At 47.7% G+C, this 26907-nt stretch overlaps 1 protein-coding gene across 3 annotated transcripts in view; it reads right to left on the reverse strand.

Moving 5' to 3' along the window:
- Nucleotides 1-26907, reverse strand: part of ZNF236 (zinc finger protein 236) — a 1017074-nt gene that overhangs the window by 661502 nt on the left and 328665 nt on the right. For all 3 annotated transcript variants that reach the window (XM_085606997.1, XM_085606996.1, XM_085606998.1), the window contains exons 12-13: nucleotides 26168-26306; nucleotides 8627-8887 (exon numbers count right to left, since the gene is read on the reverse strand). In XM_085606997.1, the coding sequence (XP_085463123.1) occupies nucleotides 8627-8887; nucleotides 26168-26306 (400 nt within the window). The remainder of the gene's footprint in view (nucleotides 1-8626; nucleotides 8888-26167; nucleotides 26307-26907) is intronic.

Consider the following 26907-nt stretch of genomic DNA (forward strand, 5'->3'; position numbering starts at 1 on the left):
CACCCTGTGCCGGCCGTTTCATTAGCGGACGGGGTTTATGACGAGCTGGTCTCGTCATGGGCACAGCGCAACCGAGGCCCATGACGAGACCAGCTCGTCATGGGCATTGAAGAGGTTAAGGAGGAAGAACTGACGGCCCTTGATATACAGAATCACCGTCCATTGGAGCAGCAATTGCTCAAAATTGCAATACTCCGTGCTGAAATCACAGAATCTATTGCCAGGAAAGCTGCTGAGGACTTCCTCACTAGGAAAGAAAATGCTTATGAATTAAGTGAAAGGGTGGGCCATATTTTAGCTGTCCGGGCTAGGCAGAAGCTAGCTACTACAGAGGTCAAGGAGATTACCAATAGCCAAGGTGTTACTTTAACGGAACCCGATAAAGTGAGGGATGTTTTCAGGCAATTCTATCTGGAACTCTATACCTCTGACCCAGGAGATTGGTCAAATGAGATAGAGGCCTATCTTGATGGTACTCCTCCTCCCTTACTAACAGAGGAAGCTAAAGATATGTTAGAAGCCCCACTCCAAAGGGAAGAATTCACCATAGCATTGTCTAAATTACCTTCCGGTAAGGCAGCTGGACCGGACCAGATCCCGGTGGAATTTTACAAAGTTTTTCAAAGGGTGTTGCAAAGGGACATGTTTGATATTATGGTACAGGCACAGAAAGGGGATGAAAGCCCCGAATCATGGGGAGGGGCAGACATTATAGTGATTCTAAAAAAAGGGAAGCCCGCGTCATCGCCAGGCTCGTATAGGCCAATTACATTAATGAACTCAGATGTCAAAGTCTATTAAAAAATGTTGGCAAATAGATTGGCTGGCATTATCGAAACTCTGGTAAGCCCAGAACAACATGGCTTTATTCCAGGGAAGGGAACTACCTGTCATGTGAGACAGGTAATCACAGCATTTGATGCAGCAGGTACTCTAGGAGACCCGATGGCAGCTCTCTTTTTAGACGCAGAGAAGGCGTTCGATCGGGTTTCCTGGAGTTATTTGTGGTCGGTCTTAAAGTGGTGTGGCATAGGTGTAGGATATATAGCAGCCATCCAAACATTATACAAAGATCCGACAGCTAAAATAAAAGTAAATAGGGGAAGTTCACTTTCGGTTAAAATCACTAGGGGTACTAGACAGGGGTGCCCCCTCTCCCCCCTTCTTTTTGCCTTATATTTAGATCCTTTATTAAGAAGGTTGGAAGACAACCAGTGCATTTCTCCTATGAAGTGCAATACCGTTGTGGTTAAAACGCAGGCATACGCTGATGACGTGGCCATTTTGACACCCAACCCGATATTGGCAATTAAGGAAGTGGAAGCGACCGCACAATCGTTTGGAGAAATATCAGGCTACAGATTGAACAGACCGAAGACTCAAATAGTCGAGAATAGATATTCTAATTGTAAGGACATACGGGTGGTTGGTTCTGCAGTATATCTTGGGGTAATAATTACAGCAGATTTAGATAAGCTGGTAGAGAGGAATATGACACCTCTGTTTAATAAGGTAAAATTGGATTTGGAAAGACTGCACAATTTACACTTATCCCTGGTGGGCTGTACTAATATCATTAAAATGTTAATTTTGCCTAGATTTCTTTACTTTCTTAGATCTATCCCCCTGTCTTTTCCCGCCATATGGTTTAACGCGCTGGAGGCAATACTAAATAGATTCATTTGGGCACAAGGGAAGACCCGTAGGGCGTATAGGTTTATTTCACTTCCTAGAGAGAGGGGCGGGTGGGGTGCACCAGATTTTAGGTTATATTATTGGGCAGCAACACTGCAATATATTCAAGGATTAATCGGAGGGGGTGGATCTAATGTAAGAACTACATCGAACTCAACTAAAATATATGCCACCGTGCTCGGGGATGATTCGGAAAATTGTTTCTTGAACTGTATTGAGTTTGGGTACTATAAAAGAACGCGGTTTAAGACTATCACTGGGGCTATTAAGGTATGGAAGTCTTTCCTTAAAATCGCTGGTTTGGGAAGACTTAATAGATATACTAAACTTTACAAGAATAGGTCTTTTCCAGCGGAAATCTTTGCTGATAGGACAATGGCGGAATGGGCAGATAAAGGTATAGCCCTGATAGGAGATATCATGGATTCTGAGGGAGTGGTGCAGTTCACAGATTTATCAAGCAAATTTGGTATTAATAGACACGGGTTTTTTAAGTATCTTCAAGTAAGAAGCTATTTGAAGAATAAAAAGGGGGGACCCGCTGGGTTTATAGAGAATGAAATTCTAGAGAAAATTAAGACGTTAGGGGACTGCTCAATCAGGAGTTTGTATGCAAGTTTGATAAAGAGGAAACCAGACGACGTTGAGAAATATAGCAAAAAATGGGCTGTAGTTCTAAGTGGGAAAGAACAGTGGTTTTTGGAGTCATTGGAATTGGGTCACACAATTTTGTGCTCAGCTCCTCTGCAATCACAACACTATAAAACCCTATATTCATTGTATTACACTCCTGCCAGAATACTTAAGTGGGGGGGTAATACAGGGACTTCTTGCTATCGCTGTAATACGGTGGGAGCGGATATTGTACATATCTTCGCAACTTGCCCCCAGCTGTATACCTTGATAAAAGATATAGAGGTATTCATGAATATATCTCTAGGTATACATCTTACACTTACGCCATTGTGGATTTTAATGGGGATCAGCCCAGACTTTGACGTACCGCAAAGGGAATTCATGTTTATAGCTATGGCAGTCTTCAGACTTATGATAGCCAGAGCATGGTTGGATAAGAACCCCCCAGCCTGGCATACATGGCTAGCCAATCTTTTGCAAATATACAATTTAGAAAAGTCTATATATGAAAGAAAAGGAAAAAGAAAAAGACAGCTTGGGTTAAAAATATGGGAACCTATCACCATGTGGAAGGCAGGCCTTATTTAACCCTAGGCAGTTGAGTAAGGTTGAATTATAAGTATACGGTAAAAAAACACCAATATGAGAATTTGATTCACTTGACGTTTAATTGCATTGAATTTGTTGTGTATAGATGAAGTTAAGGAATTCTATGAATTTGCTGAAATGTATGGTGTTAAAATGTATTTATTATATGTGCAATATGGTAAAATAAAAAAAGAATTAAAAAAAAAAAAAAAAAAAGGGTGTGCCCTGCAGTATGCGTGGGTGCCACGACTAGTTGGATAAGTCCTGCGGCTGCCATGTCTTCCAGGAGTAAGGTCGTGTCAGTGTCAGTTTTGGCCTCTAGGTGGAAATTAAAAATCGCCTAGAATAGTGAAATTAAATTTCCCAGCAGCATTCTCTAAGAGGCTGTTAATGTTAGCTAGGAATTTGGGGCGAGAGCCTGGAGGACGGTAGACTAAAATCCCTGTGAGTGACTGGTTGCCAGAGAGGGTGATCGTAAACGAGAGTGCTTCGCATTCCATGTTGGGGAGGGGGGAGGTATTAGTGCGGAGGTGTTCTCTGTATATAATGGCCAAACCGCCTCCCTTTTTTAGTGGTCTGTCTAACCAATTGACACAGAAGCCAGGTGGAAGAGCCGCCGTGAAGTCAGGGTCAGCTGCCGCGTCTCCCCACGTCTCTGTGACAAACAGTATGTCCAGAGAGTGTGCTGAAATAAGTTCCAAAATGTCAAGATGGTGTTTTGGGAGGGAGCGTGCATTTATGAGAGCCGCCTGTAGTGGTTTAGACACTCTTTGTTTGGGGGGAGGACGTGTGCAGAGTTTACAGATGGATGGTCCACAAATGTGTTCTGACAGAAAGAATTGAGGGGGGAGTGTGTGATAGCAGTAGAGAGGGTCTAAGTGCATGCAATTGCGCGGAGCTGTAGATATGGTGGGGAGAGGTTGGGCCAGGGGGGATGGTATGCGGCACGGCCCAGGCGCGGACGGGCGCAGACAGGCATGACTCTGGCGCTTGACTGAGTGCATCGCCTTATGTACCGGAGGGGAGGCGGAGGGCTTATACAGCTAACCTTGCAGGAGGTGGTGGCACACCGGAAGGGGGAGTCTTCCGGGTGTGGCGCTCGTTCCCTCCACACTGCCAAACTTTTGGTGGTGGAGAAGTAGAACACGCCTCGTACAATTAGGTGACTGACACAGCGAATTAAATGGTGACACAATGAGGTTCAATACTAAGTGCAAATATCTTCTAAAATCAGATACAGTGATAACGATTAAAATACAGTACGCTGCGCTTCTGTTGCTAGGAGCAAGCTACCGTCGGCAAACAGGAACGGGACTGCTGTTTAAAAACACGCAACCTGAATTAATCTCAGGTGGTGATCTCGATCGTGGCTTTGAGCACGCTGCTGCGCTCGTAAGTTCAAATTCAAACTACCTGGCAGAAGCACCCTTCAGGTCTTATGTACCGGGGGGGAGGCGGAGAGCTACACAGCTAACCTTGCAGGAGGTGGTGGCACACCGGAAGTGGAAGGGGGAGTCTTCCGGGTGTGGCGCTCGTTCCCTCCACACTGCCAAACTTTTGGTGGTGGTGAAGTAGAACACGCCTGGTACAATTAGGTGAGTGATGCAGCAAATTAAATGGTGACACAATGAGGTTCAATACTAAGTGCAAATATCTTTTAAAATCAGATACAGTGATAACGATTAAAATACAGTAAGCTGCGCTTCTGTTGCTAGGAGCAAGCTACCGTCGGCAAACAGGAGCGGGACTGCTGTTTAAAAACACGCAACCTGAATTAATCTCAGGTGGTGATCTCGATCGTGGCTGTGAGCACGCTGCTGCGCTCGTAAGTTCAAATTCAAACTAGTGATGTCACTAGTTCTAGTGTACACCTTATATCAGTCCAAACAACCCTTATGGTGATTGGTTGTAAAGTCAACCTTATAGACCAGCTATCCTAGTGGTAGCATGGACAAAAGCAGTCTTAGGCTAAACTCTGAATGGCATGTGAAGCCAGCTGTGATACCATATATAATCCCTTGAATACCAAATGAAAGGACACCACAACAGATATATATATATAAAATAAAGTGTATTTATTCTAGTCAAACCCTCAGCACTCTTTATGAGATTCGAGGTAAGTACAACAAAGTCTTATTCAAGCATACATTAAGTCACACAGGTAAGTAATACAGTTAGGCCCTAGGGGCCATGCAAACCATATACTAAAGAAGTGGTATAAGGACCACTGTCACGGAAATAGAATAGGCCTAGGGAATCGCTGGGGCTACACTACACTACCAACAGGAAGTGGGAGGCCCACGGGATTCAGGTGCAGAGTGGAAACACTCACGCGTAATGCGTATAATCGATAGAAATAGTACAGTTCTGAAATAAGCAGTTTTAGGACACTTCTGGAGTAGCTAGAAAGTCGAGACTCGGAAACTAGACCCTAGGATAGTCACTACCCTTGTGAGCACCGAAGTACCCAAGTTACCTAGCCCACGGGCTGCGGGTGCATAGGTGTGAACTTGCGTCGGGTTTCGTCGTGGACTTCTATGGATGCCTGAAGGAAAGTTGCTGACAGGCAGTCAGTGCAGAGTGTCCGGTGGATCCCAAGGCCATGATCAAGAAGGAAGGGTACCTGCAAGCACAAGCAGAAGGGACAGAGTCAAGGTCACTAGCCAGTGACCACGTGGAACCAGGAAGGAACCAGGCGATGTCGTGAAGATTGCAGGTGAAGAGGTGAAGCTTGTCGCAGCAGCCACGGGTACCAGGAGACGTCGAGGACGACCAGGACCAGGAGGCGAGCTGTCCCACGAAGGCTCTTGCTGTCGGCGGCGTCGAAGTCGAACTAGGACTCACCAAGCCTTGGCAAGCGGAACCCACGAAGAATGGAGGACTTGCTTCTGGTGCAGACCAGGAAGGTCTGGGGTGCTTCTCTTTTGCAGAGGAGCGGGAGCTAGTCTGGAGGAGCCAAACCAGCAGTGAAGATTCAAAGTTGTGTCGTCGCAAAGGCCGCTAGCCAACGGGCAAGCAACCGGACAGACGCGGCAAGCAGGAAAATGCAGAAGGGCCCCACGCAGGACTCGTGGAGTGTGGGGGGCTGATCTTCGGTGCAGATGGTGCTTGGGGTTGGGGCTTCTCAATCCCCGGTGCACAACTTCGAGGGTACCTCAGAAGCTGCGCTGGAAGATACTCGCCACTTTTCCCAGGTAGCCGGTCCCACGTCTCTCGTCGCCTTCACGGATCTCAGCTCGGCTGTGGATGTGGATCAGGGTCGGAGAAGTCTGGAAGTCAAGGCTCTGGTCGGGCTCTGCAGTCGGTCCCACGTAGAACTTCAGCAAAGCAAAGGGTAAGTCTCTTGATGGTGCCTGTTTGCACAGGGTAGCCACTCCTTGGCCACAAGGGAGATTCTTCAGTCTTCTTCTTTCGTCGAATGTCGAAGGTCCAGAGTTTCTGTTCAAGTTGCAGGTTCAGGATAATCTAATCTCCTGGGGCCCAGCTACCACTCTTATACTAATCTGGGGGGCTGGGTTGCCTGCTAGGTCACGGTATAGGAATACTACACCTAAGCAAGGGGTGATTACACGACCTTGCCCCAGCTGAGTGATCAGCCAGTTGTGTCATAATGGAAGGCCAGGCCAGGGGTGGCATAATACATGCTGCAGCCCCTGGCAGGCCTAGGGTACACCTATGCCCTGGGTACCCAAGGTACACTGTACAGGGGCCAATAAGGTGATCCTATCCAAATGGGTTATGCACCTAAAGTACATAGTATTAATTTAGAGGGAGAACAGCAGGGCTGTGGGTCGGATTAGCAGGCCCACAGCCACATCTAAGTCGAAAACCAGTAAAGCAAAAGCAAAAAGTGGGGGTGAACATAGAAAGCAGACCCTACTCTCCTACACTAATGACCTGTCATTCAGAAGGAGCGAGAGAAACTTTCACAATTAAAGCTATAGTATAAGTTACGGTGGGGAGAAATATCTTTCTGTCAAGTGGAGATATAGCTGGTGTCTGTTAAGGCATAATATCCATTCGACATCTCGTATGTGGACACACTTACGGTACAGGGAAAATGCAGGAAAACCCTAAAATATCTGAAAGAATCTTGCTGATTGGACAGAATCTTTCTCAGAGTAACCATATTTGAATATTTTGGAACATTTATGAAGGAGGGATACAGTAAATGAGTCAGATGTAGAGACTCACCCTGATGTACTGGATGCTCTGAGATGGGATCTTCCAATTTAAGAGTGGTTGCAGACTCTAGACTGTTAATCAGTACTGTGGGGACAATCCCCTGCTAAACCAGTGTTCTAAGAAAGTGTAGACTAAAACTGCTGCTCTCCGAAGCTGAGCACTGACCACAGACATTACTCTCTGGGTACATTTGGATCCGAGGCACATCTATTGTGCAGAACCCTGAACTAGTAGTCTTTATCCCCTAGAGCAGATCTGAGCAAAGAGGAAATGCATGACAAAATGAGTTAAAGCAAAACTGAAGTAATTGTCACGGATGTCCAGGAACACTGCCCAATCTTGCTCCTGTACACCAATTGTTTTCTTTTCTTCAGAAATTTGTTCAGGAATTATAGGTTAAAGTAGGCCGTCTACCCCTAAATGTCACAGACCTCTTGCAGATCCAGAAGCATTTTGAGGTATATCCTCTCCCTTCTATTTAATAGTGACTCTTGCTTGACCACTTCTGCTCAGAGAGCGCAGAAATTTTAGTCATCAAGTTATTTGTGTGGGGCAATGTGGAAAAGTGAGGGGAGAAGATGACAAAAAGGCATGACATTGTTACTAACCTTGAGCCATCAGATATTCATGACTCAAGGCTCACTAAAGAAACATTCCTGTATCTAGTTTGGTAAATGGAAAGGGGTTCAAGTAAGGAATTTGCAGGAGGCAATATAGATAAGAAAGTAATTCATTTGCCAGTCAGGGGCTTAAAAAACGTTAGAGGCAGGAAGGAAACAACAAAGGTGTGAATGTGCAAGGAATATGTCCTCCCCAACACACCCCTGACTCTATGAAGTGGTTTACTTTAGCTGAAGCAACAACACTGTGTTCTGCACCAACTTTAAAAGAACAAACTCTTCTGATGGACCTTAGGAACTATAACAAAAGGTCACCGACAGGACAATCAATCAGATGTTGGCAAGCCTAATATTGAGTTGGAAGCTACCCTCAAACAAAATATCAAAATTGAAATAAACTGGTGCTAACTAGCTTTAGCGAAGTCTAAACTGTCTGCGCACTGTACAGAAGTAATATCAGAATTATTCGTTTTAGCAAAGCCTCAAACTGGTTCAGAACAAATATTCAACAAACTGTGTGCCATAGGCAACACATTACTGTAAATGTTAAAAATCAAATATTTCTAGTTATGGTAAATGAAAAAAATAGTAACCTGTCAACTTAAGTGCCATGTTGTGTTCAATTAGTTCTTAATATTGTCTCAAACAATATCATGAGACAAAAGTTCAGAGCGGTCAAACCTTTTGAAGAAAATAGTGGTAAAAAGTTACAGTAAGGATGTATAAAGTTACGGCTCTTTATTAAGATTTACTTCCATTGTACTCAATATTATAACAAAGCAGTTAAATGTCTGCTGCGAATCACCTCACTGTCAATTACAAAACGTTTCATATACCAAACATTCACCACATAATCAGAGAATATAATTCAGTGACAGACACGAAAATAAAGTTCAACTTACCGATGTATCGCCATATGCTTCTTGCAGTTTAATGAAGTTTTGAAAGTCTTTTGGCAATATGGACACATATAGGGCCTTAGATCAGTATGGATGTGCATGTGACGCCTTAGACTACCACTGGTTGTAAAACACGCATTACATACAAGGCACGTATGTGCTTTTAATCCAGTATGCGTCCTAATGTGAGCTTTCAGCACGCCAGTTGACACAAAGCCCTTTCCACACTGAGAGCAAAGAAAAGGTTTTTCACCAGTATGAGACCTTAAGAAAGGGAAAAAAAAAACAGACTATGGGGATGCATTCTAAATTTCTAAGCCATCAGCGAGCGAAACAAAAAAATTCATATTACAAACGTTATAATTCAGTAAGAAACACCAAGATATTAACTGTTGATATAAGTGTTTTACAAATAAACAATTAATGTAAAATAGTCAAATGCAAAACATCAGTCATCATTATTAAGACACTCATAAATGGCTTGTTAGTCAAAAAGAGCCAGTAACAGGATTCATCATCCCCAGAAAGGATTACAAGGCATGTGATTAATCCAGAGGAACATTAGAGTTCATGAGTTTTGCTCGGAGCAGGTGAAATGTCTCGGTCAAAATACGTCAGCAGATGGGCAATACCATGAGGAAATTGGTGCAGGTGGTTATCGATAATACTACACTCTGTATTGATGTGTCTTTTTACCAAGTCAATTGTAATGAGAGTCTAAATGAACACAATCTCAGTCTAAACATACCAAGGGGCAAACCAGGCAAACCTTCTGATGAACACAGCACATCAAGTCTTAAACCCAATAAGACTTTGTTCTAGCTTCACTATACAAAGTTTTCACATGAGTGCATGGAATAATTTCTCATCATATGGAGTTATACCTTTTGATAAACTGAAAGTGATGAAAATCAATGCAATGAAGAAGCATAGGGTCAAGGCATGTCAATTTAAGATAATTTCTAGATTTCAATGAAATTATTTTAGAACCATTTGATAGATGTGAGTGCCATTAAGAGAGAAGTCATAGGCCTAAATCAAATTTAAGGCCCACCTTCGCCATGGTCCTTTAAATAAAGAATGAAGACCAATGAAATAGTGCATACCTAATACAATGTTATAAAGAGAAAAAAATGAATTACTTACCTTAGTTAATGCTCTTTCTGATGGATACTCTGTGTAACTGCAGATTCCTCACCTACTGAATCAGCCTGGATGCCAAACTGGATTCAGAATTTCTTGGAATAGTTTCTATGGGCTGGCACCATTAGCCACCACCATGACTTCACCCCACCACCAGTCCAGATAGCAGAGCTACACATAGGTACCACTCCTTCGTGGAGATGTTACTTTATTCATTCGTCTTGAAATGCCCTCAGATGCAGAGGCGACTGACAAACTGAAATGACCTGGCAATAAGCACATCTAACTTGGATCCTTATTAACTTTTGAAAGACCACTCAACAGAACAGGGAAGAGGGTGGGCGCTGAAGAATTTGGAGTTAGGCATTGTATTCACCAGAAAGAGGGTTGCTGTAGGTAAGTCACTTACTATACTGATGGATAACTTTAGCTGAAGACACTTTGAGAGTCAACACTAAAAGAAATGCCCTCTCCAAAGGGGTGGTTCTGAAGAGCTGACTTTATACTAGTAAGTTCTGCAGACCAGAGCAGGAAAAGCCTCCCTCTTTGTGGACCTCTGAATCAACGCAGTAATACCCGATGAAGGTGTGGACTGATGCCCAAGTGGCTGCCTGTCAGATGTCCAAAACAAGTACACCCCAAGACAGAGCCCCAGCTTTTGCCCTAGCGAAATGAGCCTGAAGGGCCTTGGGAGGATTCAAAATGGACTAGGCATAACAGTTTTATGTTTATGGCAGTCCATCATAATATTATCCATTTCTGGAACATCAATCCCTTCTTCACACCGACAAATTCAACAAAAAGCAGTTCATCCACTTGCTACTCCTTAGTTTTACCAATATTGAAACTAAAGGCCTACCATGTGTCAAACCAGTTTAACCTCTCCGCCAACTTAAAGGTAGGCAAAAGAGATAAGAATATGGTGCCCCACATGGAAACTCCACTCATGTAATGAAGGATGCACGGGACCGAAGCTCCATCTTGCCAGGAAAAAATGTAGTACAAGTCGAATTGAATGCAAATGTCTGCTATGCAAATGTCTGATACTCAGTTGTGACATGCAAAGAACTGACTTCAATCACAATACTACTATAAGAAGGCTCAAAAGGAGCACGCCTGAGGAACGTCAGGAAGAGATTAAGATCCCAATGCAGCATGCAAAAGACATAAAGGGAGCAAGGGGAATCATATCTAAGAGCCCTTTTGAAAAATGCTTTAAAACGAGAACTGAATAAAGAGGGCTCATCAGGCAAACAGAGGAAAGGCGAAAAATCCAATAATTATTCTTTAACAGTGTCTACAGCAAAGTCTACTCAGGCCAAAGAGAGCACAAACTAAAACCTTCTTCTCCTCAGACCAGGTGACAAATATGGGCCATTGACCCCAAATCATTAGACTAAAAGGCATGTACTCTCACATGGAGGTAAACACTGACTCGCTTTAATGCCTGCACGTTAACCCACAGTTCATTTTAACAGTCTTCTGGAGGGCAAATGATCTGAACTCCACACGTTTGCACCCACTTCTTAGTCAGAGAGGATGAAAAAACCCACGATAGAGGTTCTTTGATACTTAAAGTACACACCTTGACTTGAGAGGCTAGCATTATTCTAGAGTTAGATTTGTTCATAAAGATTAGTAGATGTGATTGCTGGTTTACTTTGAGTTTGATTTTGCATCCCATTTTAGTGTCATATAATCAAATGTAGAAGTCCTTATATACCACCATTATTCTTATATGCAAGAAGGAACTTTGACATATTCCAGTTTAGAAAGTAATTCATCATTGATCTAAAGCCCTGCATTCAGCAGACAATTGCTTTCGTCTTGTAAATCACCAATGAGATTTCTCACGTTGTTGGATTTAAAAAATGTTAGTGCTCACACAGAGAAAGCGGTACAAAAGGGGGTGGTGATGGACGGAGCATCAGAACCAATCAAACACTCACACCCAGTCAACAGATCTGGGTTTGATCCATCACCGTTCTTTAGCCCACTCTGCCACCCCAGTTCAGACATGGCCATATGCAAATCAGTCTGACCCTGTGCCTCATGGGAACAGTCCAGCCCGAACTGCCAAGCCATGTCTTCCCTGGACCGGAAACAAGCTACCTAGGACCGGTTTCTGGCATTTCAGCCGTCTTCAGCCAGGCTTGCTTGAATCCAGTGGCAAAGTGAGCAAGGGACTCACGTCTGAGCATACCCTGCCAACTTATGGCGAACAAAGCGGTACAAAAGGGGGTGGTGATGGACGGAGCATCAGAACCAATCAAACACTCACACCCAGTCAACAGATCTGGGTTTGATCCATCACCGTTCTTTAGCCCACTCTGCCACCCCAGTTCAGACATGACCATATGCATATCAGTCTGACCCTGTGCCTCATGGGAACAGTCCAGCCCGAACTGCCAAGCCATGTCTTCCCTGGACCGGAAACAAGCTACCTAGGACCGGTTTCTGGCATTTCAGCCGTCTTCAGCCAGGCTTGCTTGAATCCAGTGGCAAAGTGAGCAAGGGACTCACGTCTGAGCATACCCTGCCAACTTATGGCGAACAAAGCGGTACAAAAGGGGGTGGTGATGGACGGAGCATCAGAACCAATCAAACACTCACACCCAGTCAACAGATCTGGGTTTGATCCATCACCGTTCTTTAGCCCACTCTGCCACCCCAGTTCATGGATGGATTTAACCCAGATCTCTTGACTGGGGGAGAATGTCTGCATTGTCAGCATTCCTTCCATCAATTGTTTGTTGTAACGCTTTTCGCCCTAAGTGGGATGGGTATTCCCAGACGTGGGACCCGTGCTCACTACGCCACTGGAGTCAAGCTATCCTGGCTGATGACGGCTGATAGCCAGAAACCGGTCCTAGGATGCTTGATTCCGGTCCAGGGAAGACATGGCTTGGCAGTTCGGGCTGGACTGTTCCCATGAGGCACAGGGTCAAGACTGATTTGCATATGGCCATGTCTAAACTGGGGTGGTGTAGTGGGCAAAAGAACGATGGATTTAACCCAGATCTCTTGACTGGGGGAGAATGTCTGCATTGTCAGCATTCCGTCCATCAATTGTTTGTTGTAACGCTTTTCGCCCTAAGTGGGATGGGTATTCCCAGACGTGGGACCCGTGCTCACTACGCCACTGGAGTCAAGCTATCCTGGCTGATTACGGCTGATAGCCAGAAACCGGTCCTAGGATGCTTGATTCCGTTCCAGGGAAGACATGGCTTGGCAGTTCGGGCTGGACTGTTCCCATGAGGCACAGGGTCAAGACTGATTTGCATATGGCCATGTCTAAACTGGGGTGGTGTAGTGGGCAAAAGAACGATGGATTTAACCCAGATCTCTTGACTGGGGGAGAATGTCTGCATTGTCAGCATTCCGTCCATCAATTGTTTGTTGTAACACACAGAGAAAGCAGCAGAAGTGACAATGCAACTGTTGTAAGGCGACAGCTGAAAACAATAGCCACAAAGAAGGGAACCTCAAAGAATGGAAGCTGGACAAGTGCATTGAGAGTAGAGAAAAGGCACAAAGAAATGCAGCTAAGTGCAACATGCTTCAAGAATTCATCACAGTCGATATTACGTGGCATTGGTAAAGTGAGATAGTGTGACTGGAGGTAGATGGGTAGTCATCCATCACTGCTGGATACAAAATACTTACACTTCACACCTGCTGGGCGCACAATGGTTATCTAGGGGTACATCTAAATCTTTTCTCCATAACGGGTATGAAAACCAATGAAATATTTTCAACCACCAGGGTCAAATAATGTAAGAAATTAGTTACTTACAGCGATTGGAATTGCCACCTACGTTAATTAGCAGTAAACAGAGTTAAAATGCCCCTAGACTTCAACAACAGTGCTTGGTTAGTTGGATATCCACCTCATTTGAAAAACCCAAACTTCAGCCATTGAGGTTGAAGTGCCTTTGAAAACCAGGACAACCAGTGCATGTATTGAGAGGCTGGAAACAACTTCTTGAAGTGGAAGGCCCTCTCATAGCCAGTGTATAAGATATCCAGTCAAGGCCAAGGACACCTTTCCAACATGTAGAGCCACTGCCTTGCCTGGATATTCTCCTTCAGAATTCAAGGATCAACATCAGATGTCTCTTTGATGTCAACAATTCACTGCATGTTGATGGACTGAATAAATAGTGAAAATAACTTTCAGGAACATCTTGCAAAGAAAGTGGGTCAGAAAGACTTGGGTAGGAGCATCAATCTTAATGGCTTTTGCTCCACTGACACTAAATGCTAGAAAACAAACAGCTCTCAGAGGCATACCCAATCCCAACAGACTAACAATTGCTGTAGCTTGTGGATTCCCACCTCATACTCATATTCGTGAAGAAACACTCATCTTAACCACAGAAATCATTCCCAAAGTGTGAGAAAAAACAAAGCTCCCACCAAATCCCCCTCTGAATACATCTCCGGTAGAAGACATTGTCTCCATGGAAAACACAATTAGGGAGAAACTGACAAGTTACTTACCTTTGGTAACGCCTTATCTGGTAGAGACTTGATCTAGCTGCATATTCCTTACCTTTGAACTTCCAGGCGTCAGGCTGGATCCGGAAGAATTTTCTTAGTAGTACTCCTGCGCACTGGCAGGTGGCGTCGGTCAACTCCATGTGACACCGTCAGCGTCATGTTTGTCATTATCGTGATGTCTGCATCGTCAATATAACCGCCACTCTGGCACGCTGAGGCCAGTACTTTTCACGACTTTCCACGCCATGAAGTGACTGACCATGGTGCGTTAAAAAATTTACAACCAGGGCCCAGAAGGGGAACAACACTGACACTAAAAACAATTCCGCAGTGTGTAGAGGATGGGTAAGTCAGTAAGGAATCTGCAGCTAGATCATGTCTCTACCAGATACAGAGTTACCAAAGGTAAGTAACTTGTCCATCTGATAAAGACATCTAGCTGCAGATCCCTTACCTTTGAACAGATACCCAAGCAATACCTTTCCCAGAGGAGGGACTGAGGAAAGTTTAGACCAGGAAATCCTGCAAGACAGAGCCACCAAACATGGCCTTCTCTGCGAACCTTGGAATCCAGGAAGTAGTGTCTGGCAATTGTGTGCAGTGACGCCCACGTGGCTACTTGGCAGATATCAGAAACAGAGGACACCACGCTGGAGGGCAGTGGTGGGCACTTTTGCCCTGGTGGGGTGATTTCTTTTCGCTAAGGCGTAGCAGGCTTTGATGCACAGGATAACCCAGTGGGATATAGTCCTCTTTTGGACAGTACCTCCTTTTTTTGCCCCCACATGCCCTCTAAAGAGTAGGTTGTCCACCAGGAACTCTTTAGTTCGATCGAGTTCGAACGATAGCGCTCTTTTTGGGTCCAGACAATGGAGACGCTCCTCTTCCTTGGAAGGGTGCGGGGGTGCATAGAAGGTGAGCAGGGTTACAGACTGTCCCAGATGGAAGAGTGTTATCACCTTAGGCAGAAAGGATGCCCTAGTCCAGAGTACCACTTTGTCCGGTAAGACTGTCAGGTAAGGAGGCTTTGATGACACTGCCTACAGTTCACTCATCCTCCTGGTAGAGGTTATCGCCACTAAGAAGGCTGTTTTGATGGTGAGCAGCCGTAGTGAGGGCAACTGTGCATCGGCTCAAACGGTGCACACATCAAAAAAGTAAAGTGAGAACCAAGCTAAGGTCCCACTGTGGCCTAATGAAGGGTGAAAGGGGGGTGGAACAAGTGAGTTGAACATGTTACTTACCTTCGGTAACTATATATCTGTAAGAAACAGTTAGTTATAGATTCCTTACCTTAGAAATACCCCCAGGCGTCAGACTGGAACCGGAAAGTTTTTTCGTCAGCAGTACCTCGCAAGGTGGCGTCGGTCGGCTCCACGTCCGTCGTCGGCATCGTGGTCGCCGGGATGATGTTGTGGCAGCTACTTAGACACCGCCCTCGTGCGCTGACGTCAGTTCTGTACACGACTTTCCGCGCCAGAAACGCAGAGCCATGCTAGAGACTGACCACCGGTGCACTAAGCTAGGGCCCTGAAAGGATGTCCTTAACCCTAGAAATCAGCTCGCAGAACGGGGAGAATGGGTGGGGTAGTAAGGAATCTATAACTAACTAATGTTTCTTATAGATAGATCATTACCGAAGGTAAGTAACTTGTTCATCTGAAAGAAACACGTTAGTTATAGATTCCTTACCTTAGAATAGATACCCCAGCAACACCAACCCCGGTTGTGGGTCTGCGAACCAAGATCACACGAGAAAATCCTGGAGAACAGAACGGCCAAAGAAACCGTCTCTCCAGACTTGGCTGTCCAGGCAGTAGTGTTTAGTAAATGTGCTCAGTGATGCCCACGTGGCCGCATGACAGATGTAATTTAGAGGAACTCTTCTTCCCAAGGCAGGCTGACGCCCTGGTGAAATGGGCGCGTAGCCCGACCGGAGGCTCCTTTTTAGCCAGAGAATAGCATGCCTTAATACACAAAACGACCTATCGAGAAATGGTGCGTTTGTGTATGGCCCAACCTTTCTTGGCACCCATGTAGCCAACAAAGAGTTGGTCATCCATCCAGAACTGTTTTGTGAGATCCAGATAGAAAGAGAGCGCATGTTTTGGGTCAGAAGGTGGAGCCTCTCTTCCTCCTTTGAAGGATGCAGAGGCGGAAAGAAGGTAGGCAAAGTAATGGTCTGCCCGATATGGAAGACAGTAACCACCTTAGGAAGGAAGGATGGACGGGTCCTGAGAACCACCTTGTCCGGATGGACAGACAGAAAAGGAGGTTTGGAAGAAAGGGCCTGGAGCTCACTCACCCTTCTAGCAGAAGTGATGGCTACCAGGAAAGCAGTCTTAAGAGTCAAGAGTCTTAAAGGATAGTTATGAAGAGGCTCAAAGGGAGTGCACATCAAATACGTAAGAACAAGATTCAAGTCCCACTGAGGCATAACGAAGGGGATTGGAGGAAAGAGATGCGTTAAGCCTTTCAAGAAACGGTTAACTACCGGGGACTTGAAAAGAGAAGGTTGATCTGGCAGCCGGAAGAAGGCAGAGATGGCTGAAAGATAGCCCTTGACAGTACCCAGAGCAGAACCCTGCTGGGCTATAGAAAGAAGGAACAAGATTACTTCAGAAAGAGGGGCAGAAAGGAGATCGACAGCCTTTGCTGTGCACCATGCCACAAACTTGTTCCACCAGCATGCGTATACCGTCTTAGTGAAGGGACGCCTAGCTGCCAAGATTAAGTCAAAAACTTCGGGAGGCAGGTCGAAAGACGTCAACTGCCGCTGCTCAATCTCCACGCAAGGAGGTGGAGAATGGACAGATTCGGGTGGAGGACCGTCCCCTGCTGCTGCGACAGAAGATCCTCCCAAAGAGGCAGTCTGATCGGAGGATCGATGGCCATGTTGAGCAGCTCGGGATACCAGATTCTTCGTGCCCAATCCGGAGCTACAAGAATGACTTGGGCCCGGTCTCGCCAGATCTTCTTCAGCACTCTGGTCAGAAGTGGTACAGACGGAAAGGCATACAACAGACCGCAACTCCACTCGCGACGAAAAGCGTCGCCTAGCGAGTGCCACCTTGGAAATTCCAACGTGCAGAATTGCTGACATTGCGCGTTCTCTTTGGTGGCAAATAGATCTAACCAAGGCTCTCCCCACCGACGAAAGAGACCACCTCCAAGTGAAGACGCCATTCAAGATCCATCATGCACCTGCGGCTGAGTTCATCCGCCCTGGCGTTCAGGGAACCTGCCAGGTGTTGAACCACCAGGGATATGCCCTGATGTTCCAGCCATGTCCAGAGGCGGAGGGCCTCCTGACACATGGTCCACGACCCCACCCAGCCCTGTTTGTTGCAGTACCACATGGCGGTGGTGTTGTCCATGAAAACCTGCACTAATTTTACCCGGACAGAGGGAAGGAATGCTTTCAGTGCAAGACGAATCGCCCGGAGCTCCAGACGTTTGATGTGAAGCCCAGACTCCGCCGGAGACCAGAGGCCTCTGATCTCCGCCTCTCCCATGTGGCAGCCCCATTCCAGAAGGGATGCGTCCGTCACCACCGTATGTTCTGGTTGGGGAAGGGGATCTGCCATTGACCCAATCCTGGTTCGCGAGCCACCACTGCAGTTATTGAGCAGTGTCCTCCGAGATCTGGATGCAATCGGACAGATTTCCCTGATGCTGCGCCCACTGGAACTTCAGGTCCCACTGTAGAGTCCGCATATGCCACCTGACATGATCGACCAACAGGATGCAGGAGGCCATGAGGCCCAGCAGCCTCAGAGTCATTCTGACCGAAACCTGGGATAGAGGCTGAAAGATCGGAAATATTCTGGACTCGCTGTTCAGGAGGATAGACTCGAAACCGTGTCATGTCCAGAACCACTCCAATGAAGAGGAGCTTCTGAAAGGGAATCAGGTGCGACTTCGGCACATTGATGGAAAACCCCAGCGAATGCAGGAGGTCGGCCATAGTCTGGAGGTGGGAGACGACTGCCTGGGGCGAGCCCGCCTTCAACAGCCAGTCATCAAGATAGGGGAAGACTGAAACCCCTGATTTGCGCAGATGAGCTGCGACCACCGCCATCACTTTCGTGAACACCGAGGGGCGCTGGTAAGGCCAAAGGGGAGCACGGTAAATTGAAAATGCTCGTGGGCTACCGTGAACCGTAGGAAACACCAGTGGGCCAGCAGGACAGGGATGTGAAAATAAGCGCCCTGCAAGTCCAGCACTACCATCCAGTCTTCCGGGTCGAGGGCAGACAAGACCTGAGCAAGCTTCAACATCTTGAACATCTCCTTCCAGGGAAAGTGATTGACGACCAGAAAGTAGTGGGAGTAAAAACCACAACCTACTTCTGGGACAGGAACGCGCTCGATGGCTCCCTTGGCTAAGAGAGCCGTAACTTCCTGCTGGAGAAGGGCCAGATGACCCTTCGACATGCAGTGGTATCTCGGTGGCATGGCTGGAAGGGTAGAATTGGAAGGGAGGGAGTAGCCCCTTCGGACTATTTGGTAACTTGCTTCGGCCTGTGGCTCTGGGCGGGACGTAGCAGGGCACCCCTTCCGTAGCCACTAAAGGGGGGAAAAGCAGACTGCGCAGGGTGGGTGGGGAGACCCAAGGACTTGGCCCTAGCCCGAGAGTCCTTCAAACGCTCTAGAGCATTGTCTGCTTTGTTGCTTAAAAGGCGACGCCCATCAAAGGGCATGTCCATCAAGGACATCCACTGAAAAGCCAGTGGACCTCATCCAGGCGTAGCGAAGAAGCGATACTGACATGGAAATAGTTCTGCCCAGAGAGTCGGCGGTGTCCAGCCCACAGCTTATTGTAAACTTTGCTGCGTCCCTCCCAGTGGCACCAGCCTGGGAGAGCACTGCCCGGGCCTCCTCAGGACACTGAGGCAGCACCTGCGCCACTGTATCCCACACCGAGTGGGAATAACAGCCCTAGAGATATCCGGTGTTAACGGACCGCAGTCCTAAGCTGGCAGAAGAGCAAATCTTCTTACCAAGGTGGTCCAGCTTCTTGGATTCCCTTTCCGGTGGAGTGGTAGGGAAGGCGCTTTTGGAAGTGGGGGCTTGGACTGCCAAGCTCTCTGGGGTGGGGTGTTGGGTGAGGAAAGTGGAGTCACCAGGGTCCCGGCGGTGGTGTCGGGCAATCATCCTGTTCACGGGAGCCCCAGTGTTGGGCCTGGACTACGTGCCCAAAGGATGTTGGTGAGGGACTCATTGAAAGGCAGCAGGGGCTCCGAAGAGCTCGCAGACAGTTGAAGCACCTGTCAGGAGGTTAGTCCTGACCGCCACCGTAGGATGCTCGAGGCTAAGAGCCTCAGCCCCCCTACGCAACACCACTGCGTACGACTAAACCTCCTCCGTAGCCATGGTGGTAGGAGGAGACAACATGCCACGGTCAGGTCAAGTGTCAAGACCACTGGCATCCCCCAGTTCCTCTCTCCAGTCCTGGTCAGAACCTAGCTGATCAGTTAAAGGGTCCCCTGACCCCTCCCAGTCTTCCTCCTCATCGTCTGGGTGCCACTCAGGTTGAAAAGAGGCTCCAGGAGTGAACAGGGGCACACTAACCCCGCTCGTTGCCGGGTCCGGCATCGGATACGGCCGGTCCGGCTCAGTGTCCACGCCGAGCAGGGGGCCGGGGTCGAGGCCGCCGAGAGCGGAAGTGATGCCATCGGAAGCAGCGCCGGTGGAGGTGTAACTAGGTCAACCGGATCCGATCCGGATCCAGGTCTGGATCCAAGGGGGGTCTGCGGTGCCGGGACCGTAGCCGCCGGCAACGAAGACCTAGCCCCCTCAACCGCGTCTGCCGGCAGGGTCGGTCTGCCCAAAAATGGCATGCATCGCTTTGTAGAATGTACAAAGCTGGGCGGGAGTCACACCGGGTCCCGGAAAGGGAGGGAAACTCGGAGTCGACTCTTCGGGCTCCGCGCACAGAGCCGCAAGAGGGGCACCCCCCATGTGCCTCGTCGGATCGGCCGACCGACGAGAAGTCGAAGAGCGACGGTGCTTCTTCGACTTCTTCTTATACTTCGACTTACCAGACCCCGAGTGCGAAGACTTCAAAGATTTGGAACTGGAATGGTGACGGTCACTCGACCGGGACCTCGAACGGCACGGATCTGACTGCCGGTGCTCAAGCAGCTTTCGGGACCGCTTCCACAAAGTCTTCGACGCCATCGACCGGCAGTTGGAGCACAACTAGGGGTCGTGGTCGCGCTCCAGGCAAAAAAGACACACGCGGTGCGGATCCGTCACCGACATCATGCAATGAGAGGAACCGCAGGCCTCCCTCGTGCACCTTCGGAGTCGAAGACTCGAAAAAGAAGTCGACAAAAGTCGAGAAATGTTAGTAAAAAAATGACTGAGGTATCGCTCTTTCCGGATGTGTGCTGGCTGGCACGGAAAAAGAAAGAACGGACATCAGGGAGCAAGGGCGGCATCTAAGTAGCTGCCGCGACATCATACCGGCAACCACGACGACTGACGCAGAGACGACCGACGCCACCTTTCGACGCACAGAGGCACTGCTGACGAAAAAACATTCCGGATCCAGTCTGACGCCTGGGGGTAATTCTAAGGTAAGTATAACTAATGTGTTTCTTTCAGATAACCCCTTTGAGAACCTCAGTACGAGTGGAGATTTGAAAAGCGAAGGCTGATCAAGCAGCTGAAGAAAAAAAGAAAAGGTCGAAACATATCCCTTCAAAGTGCCCAGGGCGGAGCCCTGCCAGGCCAGGGAAAGACTAAATAGGAGAACATGAGATAAAGATGCAGATAGAGGGTCAATAGACTGGTCTGTACAATATTTACAACATTTGTTCCATCGGTAGGCGTATACCGATTTTGCGGAGTGATGCCTGGCTGCCAAAATAACCTCACAGACTTCGGGAGGGAAGTCAAAAGCTGTCAACTGTTGCCGCTTAATCTCCACGCAGAGGCAGAGAGTGGACAGGTTTGGGTGGAGAACCCTCCCCTGCTGCTGCAACAGAAGATCCTCCCGAAGGGGCAACCTGACCAGAGGATCAATTCTCATGTCTAGAAGCTTGGGATACCTGATCTTCTCGAGCACTCTGTTCAGGAGTGGTATGGGCGGAAAGGCGTATAGGAGGCCTGAGTGCCACTCTCGCCGAAAAGCGTCACAGAGCGAGAGCCGCCTTGCAAACTCTAATGCACAAAACTGCTGACATTGCGCGTTCTATTTAGAGGCGAACAGATCTAACTAAGGCTCTCCCCACCGCAGAAAGAGACCTTGTGCCAACACCGAATGGAGACGCCACTCGTGATCTGCAAGGCACCTTCTGCTGAGCTCGTCCTCCCTGGCGTCCAGAGAACCGGCCAGGTGTTGAACCACCAAGAAAATGCCCTGTTGTTCCAGTCAAGTCCAGAGACGCAGGGCCTCTTGACAAAGAGTCCACGACCCCACTCTGCCCTGTTTGTTGCAGGACCACATAGTGGTAGTGTTGTCACTTGTACGAGCATTCCCATTATAGATGGCAAAAAGGCGTTCCGTGCCAATCGGATCGCCTGATGCGCCAACAGATTGATATGGAGCTTGGCTTCCGCTGGAGACCAGAGTCCTCTGATCTCCACTTCCCCCAGTTGGCCACCCCAGCCCAGAAGGGATGCATTCGTCACTACTGTGAGCTCTGGGTGGGGCAGGGGAAGGGGTCTGCCCTAGAACCAATCGCAGTCTGTTAGCCACCATTGCAGGTCTCTCGCAGTGCCCTCGGAAATCTGAACCAGGTCGGTGAGATTTCCTCGATGCTGTGCCCTCTGGAACTTCAGGCCCCACATCAGAGCCCGCATGTGCCACCGTGCATGGGTCACTAGGAGGATGCAGGAGGCCATGAGTCTCAGTAGCCTCAGAGTCATTCTCACCAAAATCCAGGATAGAGGCTGATAGGGGAAGACTGGAACCCCTGATCTCCGCAGATGGGCTGCGACCACCGAATGTCACCTTTGTGAACACCCGAGGGGCGCTGGTGAGGCCGAAGGGGAGCACTACAAATTGAAAGTGCTCATGGCCCACCGTAAACCGCAGTTAGCGACAATGGGCAGGCAGGACAGGAATATGAAAATTGTCATCCTGCATGTCCAATGCTACCATTCAGCCTCCCGGGCAGACAGGACCTGAGCTAGGGTGAGCATCTTGAACTTCTCCTTTTTGAGGAAGTAGTTGAGGGCTCTGAGATCTAGGACAGGACCAAGGCATCCGTCCTTCTTAGGGACCAGAAAATAGCGGGAATAACAAGCACAGCCTATTTCTGGCCCATGAACCCTCTCTAGCTCCCTTGGCCAAGAGAGTCTTGACTTTCTCACGGAGCAGGGCAAGGTAATCCTCTGTCAGCAGATCATATACTGGAGGCATGGATGGAGGTGTAGTCTTGAAGGGAAGGGAGTAACCTCTTTGGACAATTTGCAACAACAACCGGTGCTTTGTGATGTGCCGCCAGTGGTGGAGATAAAGGCGTACTCTGGCACCAACTGGCTTTAAATGATCCTGGAGGATCGAATTAGGAAGGTTTTGCCATGGAGGAAGGGATCGTGGATTGGCTCAACTTCTGTCCTCCTGACCCATCGTGATGAACCGCGTCCACAGACCGCAGAGGCTGCTGAGCTTGCTGGGCCCTGTGGCCGAAAGAGGGTTGTTGTGGTTGATAGCCCCTTCCATAGCCACGAAAAGAGGGAAAAGCAGATGCGGCCCGGGGAGTTGTGGTGAGACCAAGGGACTTGGCCGTAGCCCGCAAGTCCTTCAAACGCTCAAGGGCGGCATCAGCCTGGTCTCCGAAGAGACGGGAGCCATACAAGGGCATGTCCATGACGTTAGTTTGGACATCCCCCAAAAATCCAGACGTTCTCAGCTCGGTGTGGCGACAGACGGCTACCGCTGTGGAAATTGCTCTACCCAGCGAGTCCGACATGCCCAAGCCACATCTGATGGTGAACTTTGCTGCATCTCTCCAGTCGGAAATTGCTTGGGAGTGTAGAGCTCAATCCTACTCCGAGACCCTGGGCAGCACATGTGAAACCGTGTTCCACATAGAATGTGAATAACGGCCCAAAACGCAAGCGGTGTTCAAGGACCGCAATGCCAGACTGTTGAAAAGAAAAAAAAAGTATTTCCAAAATTCTCACGTCTCTTGGATTCCCTGTCCGGGGGTACAGAAGGGAATGCGCCACGGGAAGTGGAAGCTCGGAACACCAAGCTTGTTGGAGTGGGATGGGTGGTGAGTAGAAGTGGGTCACCGGGCGAAGGGCTATGGTGGTGGGCAATCGTCCAATTCACAGGAGCCCCTGTGCTGAGTTTGGACCAGGTGCTCAGAAGGATGTCTGTTAAGGGCTTATTAAAAGGCAGCAAGGGCTACAAGCTGGAGACCTCAGGTTGCTGGACCTCTTGCAAGATGTTAGTCTGGATTGCCACAGTAAGGAGCTGCAAGTCCAGGACCTCCGCAGCCCTACGCACCACCATAGCAAATGATGCCCCCTTCTCCGTACCCAGGGTAGGTGGAGACAGCATGCCAGAGTTTGGGGAGGTGTCCAAACCACTGGCATCCACCCAGTTCCTCATACCAGTCCATCTCTTGTGGGTGCTGGATGTCTAAGGGATCCTTCTCCCCCACCCAATCCTCTTCATCTATCACTAACCCTTCAGAATAGGACAGGTTGAACGACATAGAACCGTATGGCTCTCTCGGCGCCAGTCTCGGAGGATGCTTGACTGCCTCCTGGTCGTCTGGTATGAGGATTTGGGAGGCACCGCCGGTGGGTGCTGGCGATGCCGAGGATCTCGACGCTGGATTCGGCGCAGGGGAAGGTTGCTCTGGAGGTGCGACCGGCACCGGTCAGGACCCGGGAAAGGGTCCGATCGGAGGCTGTGGCATCGGAGCCACATGTGCGGAACCCATTGGGACGCCTCTATTATCTGAGCCAGCAGGGCCCGAAGGTGTGCCGGCAGGGCCAGACTGCCCAAATATGGCACACATGGCATTATAAAACTCTTTAAGCTGGGTGGGGATCGCTCGCAGACCCGGAAAAGGCAGGGAGGCGCTCGGCCAACCTAGGCACCCGCTCCGCGGAGCGGGGTCTCGAACGCCAAGGTTCCTCTGCTACGTCGTGAGATGGGTGGGGTGAAGTCGAAGCACGCTTTGACTTCTTGTGCTTTTAGTGGGGCCTCTTACCTGACTTTGACGACTTCGACGAAGAAGACTGATTCACCGGAGCCCTGCTCGGACCTTCCTCTCGACCGAGACTAGGACTGAGACAGACTAGGCGACCTCCGCGGTGCAGGGCGCAGGGCCGCATTCAGCTTTAGTGACAGCTTCCTCAGAGTCTTTGGAGCCAGGCCCAGCCGTCAGGAGCATGACTTTGAGTCATGGTTGCGCTCAAGACACCAAAGACACACTAAGTGGGGGTTTGTGAGCGACATGGAACGGTGACAGGCGCCACACGGCTTGAATCCAGACATCTTCTGACTCGACATGACTCCTACATACCAAAGGAAGTCAACAAAAAGTCTGTCAAAAAAAGCCATGGGGTAGCTCTCTTCAACGGATTGGCGCTGGCTGGCGCAAAATGAAAAGAACTGACTTCAACGCGCTGGAGTGGCAGTTATATTGATGATGCAGACATCACAATGACAAACACGACCCCAACGACGTCACACAGAGGCGCCTGATGCTAACTGGGGCGCAGGGGTACTGCTATGAAAAATCTTCCAGATCCAGCCTGACGCCTGAAAGTTTAAAGGTAAGAAATCTGCAGCTAGATGTCTCTATCAGATTGTTCAATTTCAGCACATGCCTGAAAGACATTCATTAAGTACCCAGAGGAGGGTTAAGAGACTTCAAGTACCAACCCCCACTACAATACAGAGTTCTAAATTTCATAGCTTAAAACCTATAGAATATAGCAAAGAACACTGTGAGAAATGTGATGAATGTTTCTGAAACCACATGGGTTTTAGAGCCCTGTTTTTTTGTGAACACTCTGCCGGCAGTGTTTGGTGGAGGGCATTTATAATACTTTGGTAAATTCAATGCTTTCCTTATTGATTATCCCTATACAGTGTACAATATAGATAGCATGCAAGTGTAAGCTGTTAGACTTTTTATTTCTGTAATTATATTGCTCTGTGTGTCAATTAAATAAAAAGAACATACAAAAGCTAAAAAAAAATAAAAAGGGCGATAGAAATGTAAAAAGTGTTGCACAAAACAAATGAACAAGCACAAATGCATGCTTCGATGCCCAACTCACAATCCATACAAAACAAATTGAAGGCCAGATTTCATTGTGCTGTAAGCTGGGATTGTAAAGATCCTCAGATGCCTAAGAATGACCACAGTTTTGACTGTCAGGCTGCTTTCAACAGTTTATATCCCCAATAGATATTTGCTGTCAATTAAGTACATTTTGGTACAGGACAAAAACACATTATTTTGAGATTTTGTTTTTCTCTGCTGCAAACATGGTCAGTGTCTAGCTAGAAGACAGACCTATTCAATGTTTATGAATTTAATGAAGAACCCATGAACGAAAAAGTAGGTCGATATATTTTTTTAGGTACTTTACATAACAAACTTCGATCTTAATCTCACAAATTTCACTCACAGACATTGCACCTGGTATATCAGTTATCACTTTGTAGCATTTAGAAACGTAAATATATTGCCTTGTGCACTGTAGATGTATTAATAAGAAAATGGTCACATAGTTCAATGTGTAATCAAAACTTAACACATCTGAGTGCAAAGTGCACATTTATACACACTCATATCCACATGGCATATATTTGTGCTGCTTTATATTTCATGAGTAATGAAGTTTGCAGACTTGATGGAAAAGTTGTATTTCACTTACTTACTAGTCATGCATAATTAAATGATATTTTACCTGATATGCTGTTTTAGATGACAAGACCTTTTAAATGGTCGTTGGCAATAAAGGCACTTGTATGGTCTATCAGCAGTAAAATCACGGGGCATAAAACCTTGGAATGTAAGGTTTTTCCGTGGGATGCGCTGGATAAGGCCTGAAAAGGAGGACAAAAAGAGACCAAACTACATTTTTTCTAGGAAAGTAAATATGAGATTTTCTAAATAATAACATTTTCTAAATAATACCTATCGGGTTGTTTCAGCATTCTCTCTGGCACCAAAAGACATTAGCGAGAGTCTCCATAGTCTTTTTCATGAGATAAAAGAACAAGTTACTTACCTTCAGTAACAATATATTTGTAAGAGACAGATTAGTTATAGATTCCTTACCTTGTGAATTGCCCCCAGGCGTCAGACTGGACCAGGAGAATTTTTACGTCAGCAGTACCCCTGCACGTTGAAAGGTGGCGTTAGTTGACTCCGTGTCCCTCGTTGGCGTTGTGGTCGCTGTAATGATGTCGTGGTATCTAACTAGACGGTGCCCTCGCGCGCTAACGTCAGTTCTGTACACGACTTTCCACGCCAGGAGCGCAGACCCATGCAAGACACTGACCACTGGAGCACAAAACTAGGGCCCTGAAAGGGAGTCACTAACGCTAGATGTCAGTTCGCAGAACGGGGAGGATGGGTGGGGCGGTAAGGAATCTATGTCTCTTACAGATATATCGTTACCGAAGGTAAGTAACTTGTTCATCT

The sequence above is a fragment of the Triturus cristatus genome, chromosome 5_2 (assembly GCF_964204655.1).
Source record: "Triturus cristatus chromosome 5_2, aTriCri1.1, whole genome shotgun sequence".
In the NCBI taxonomy this organism is placed as follows: domain Eukaryota; kingdom Metazoa; phylum Chordata; class Amphibia; order Caudata; family Salamandridae; genus Triturus; species Triturus cristatus.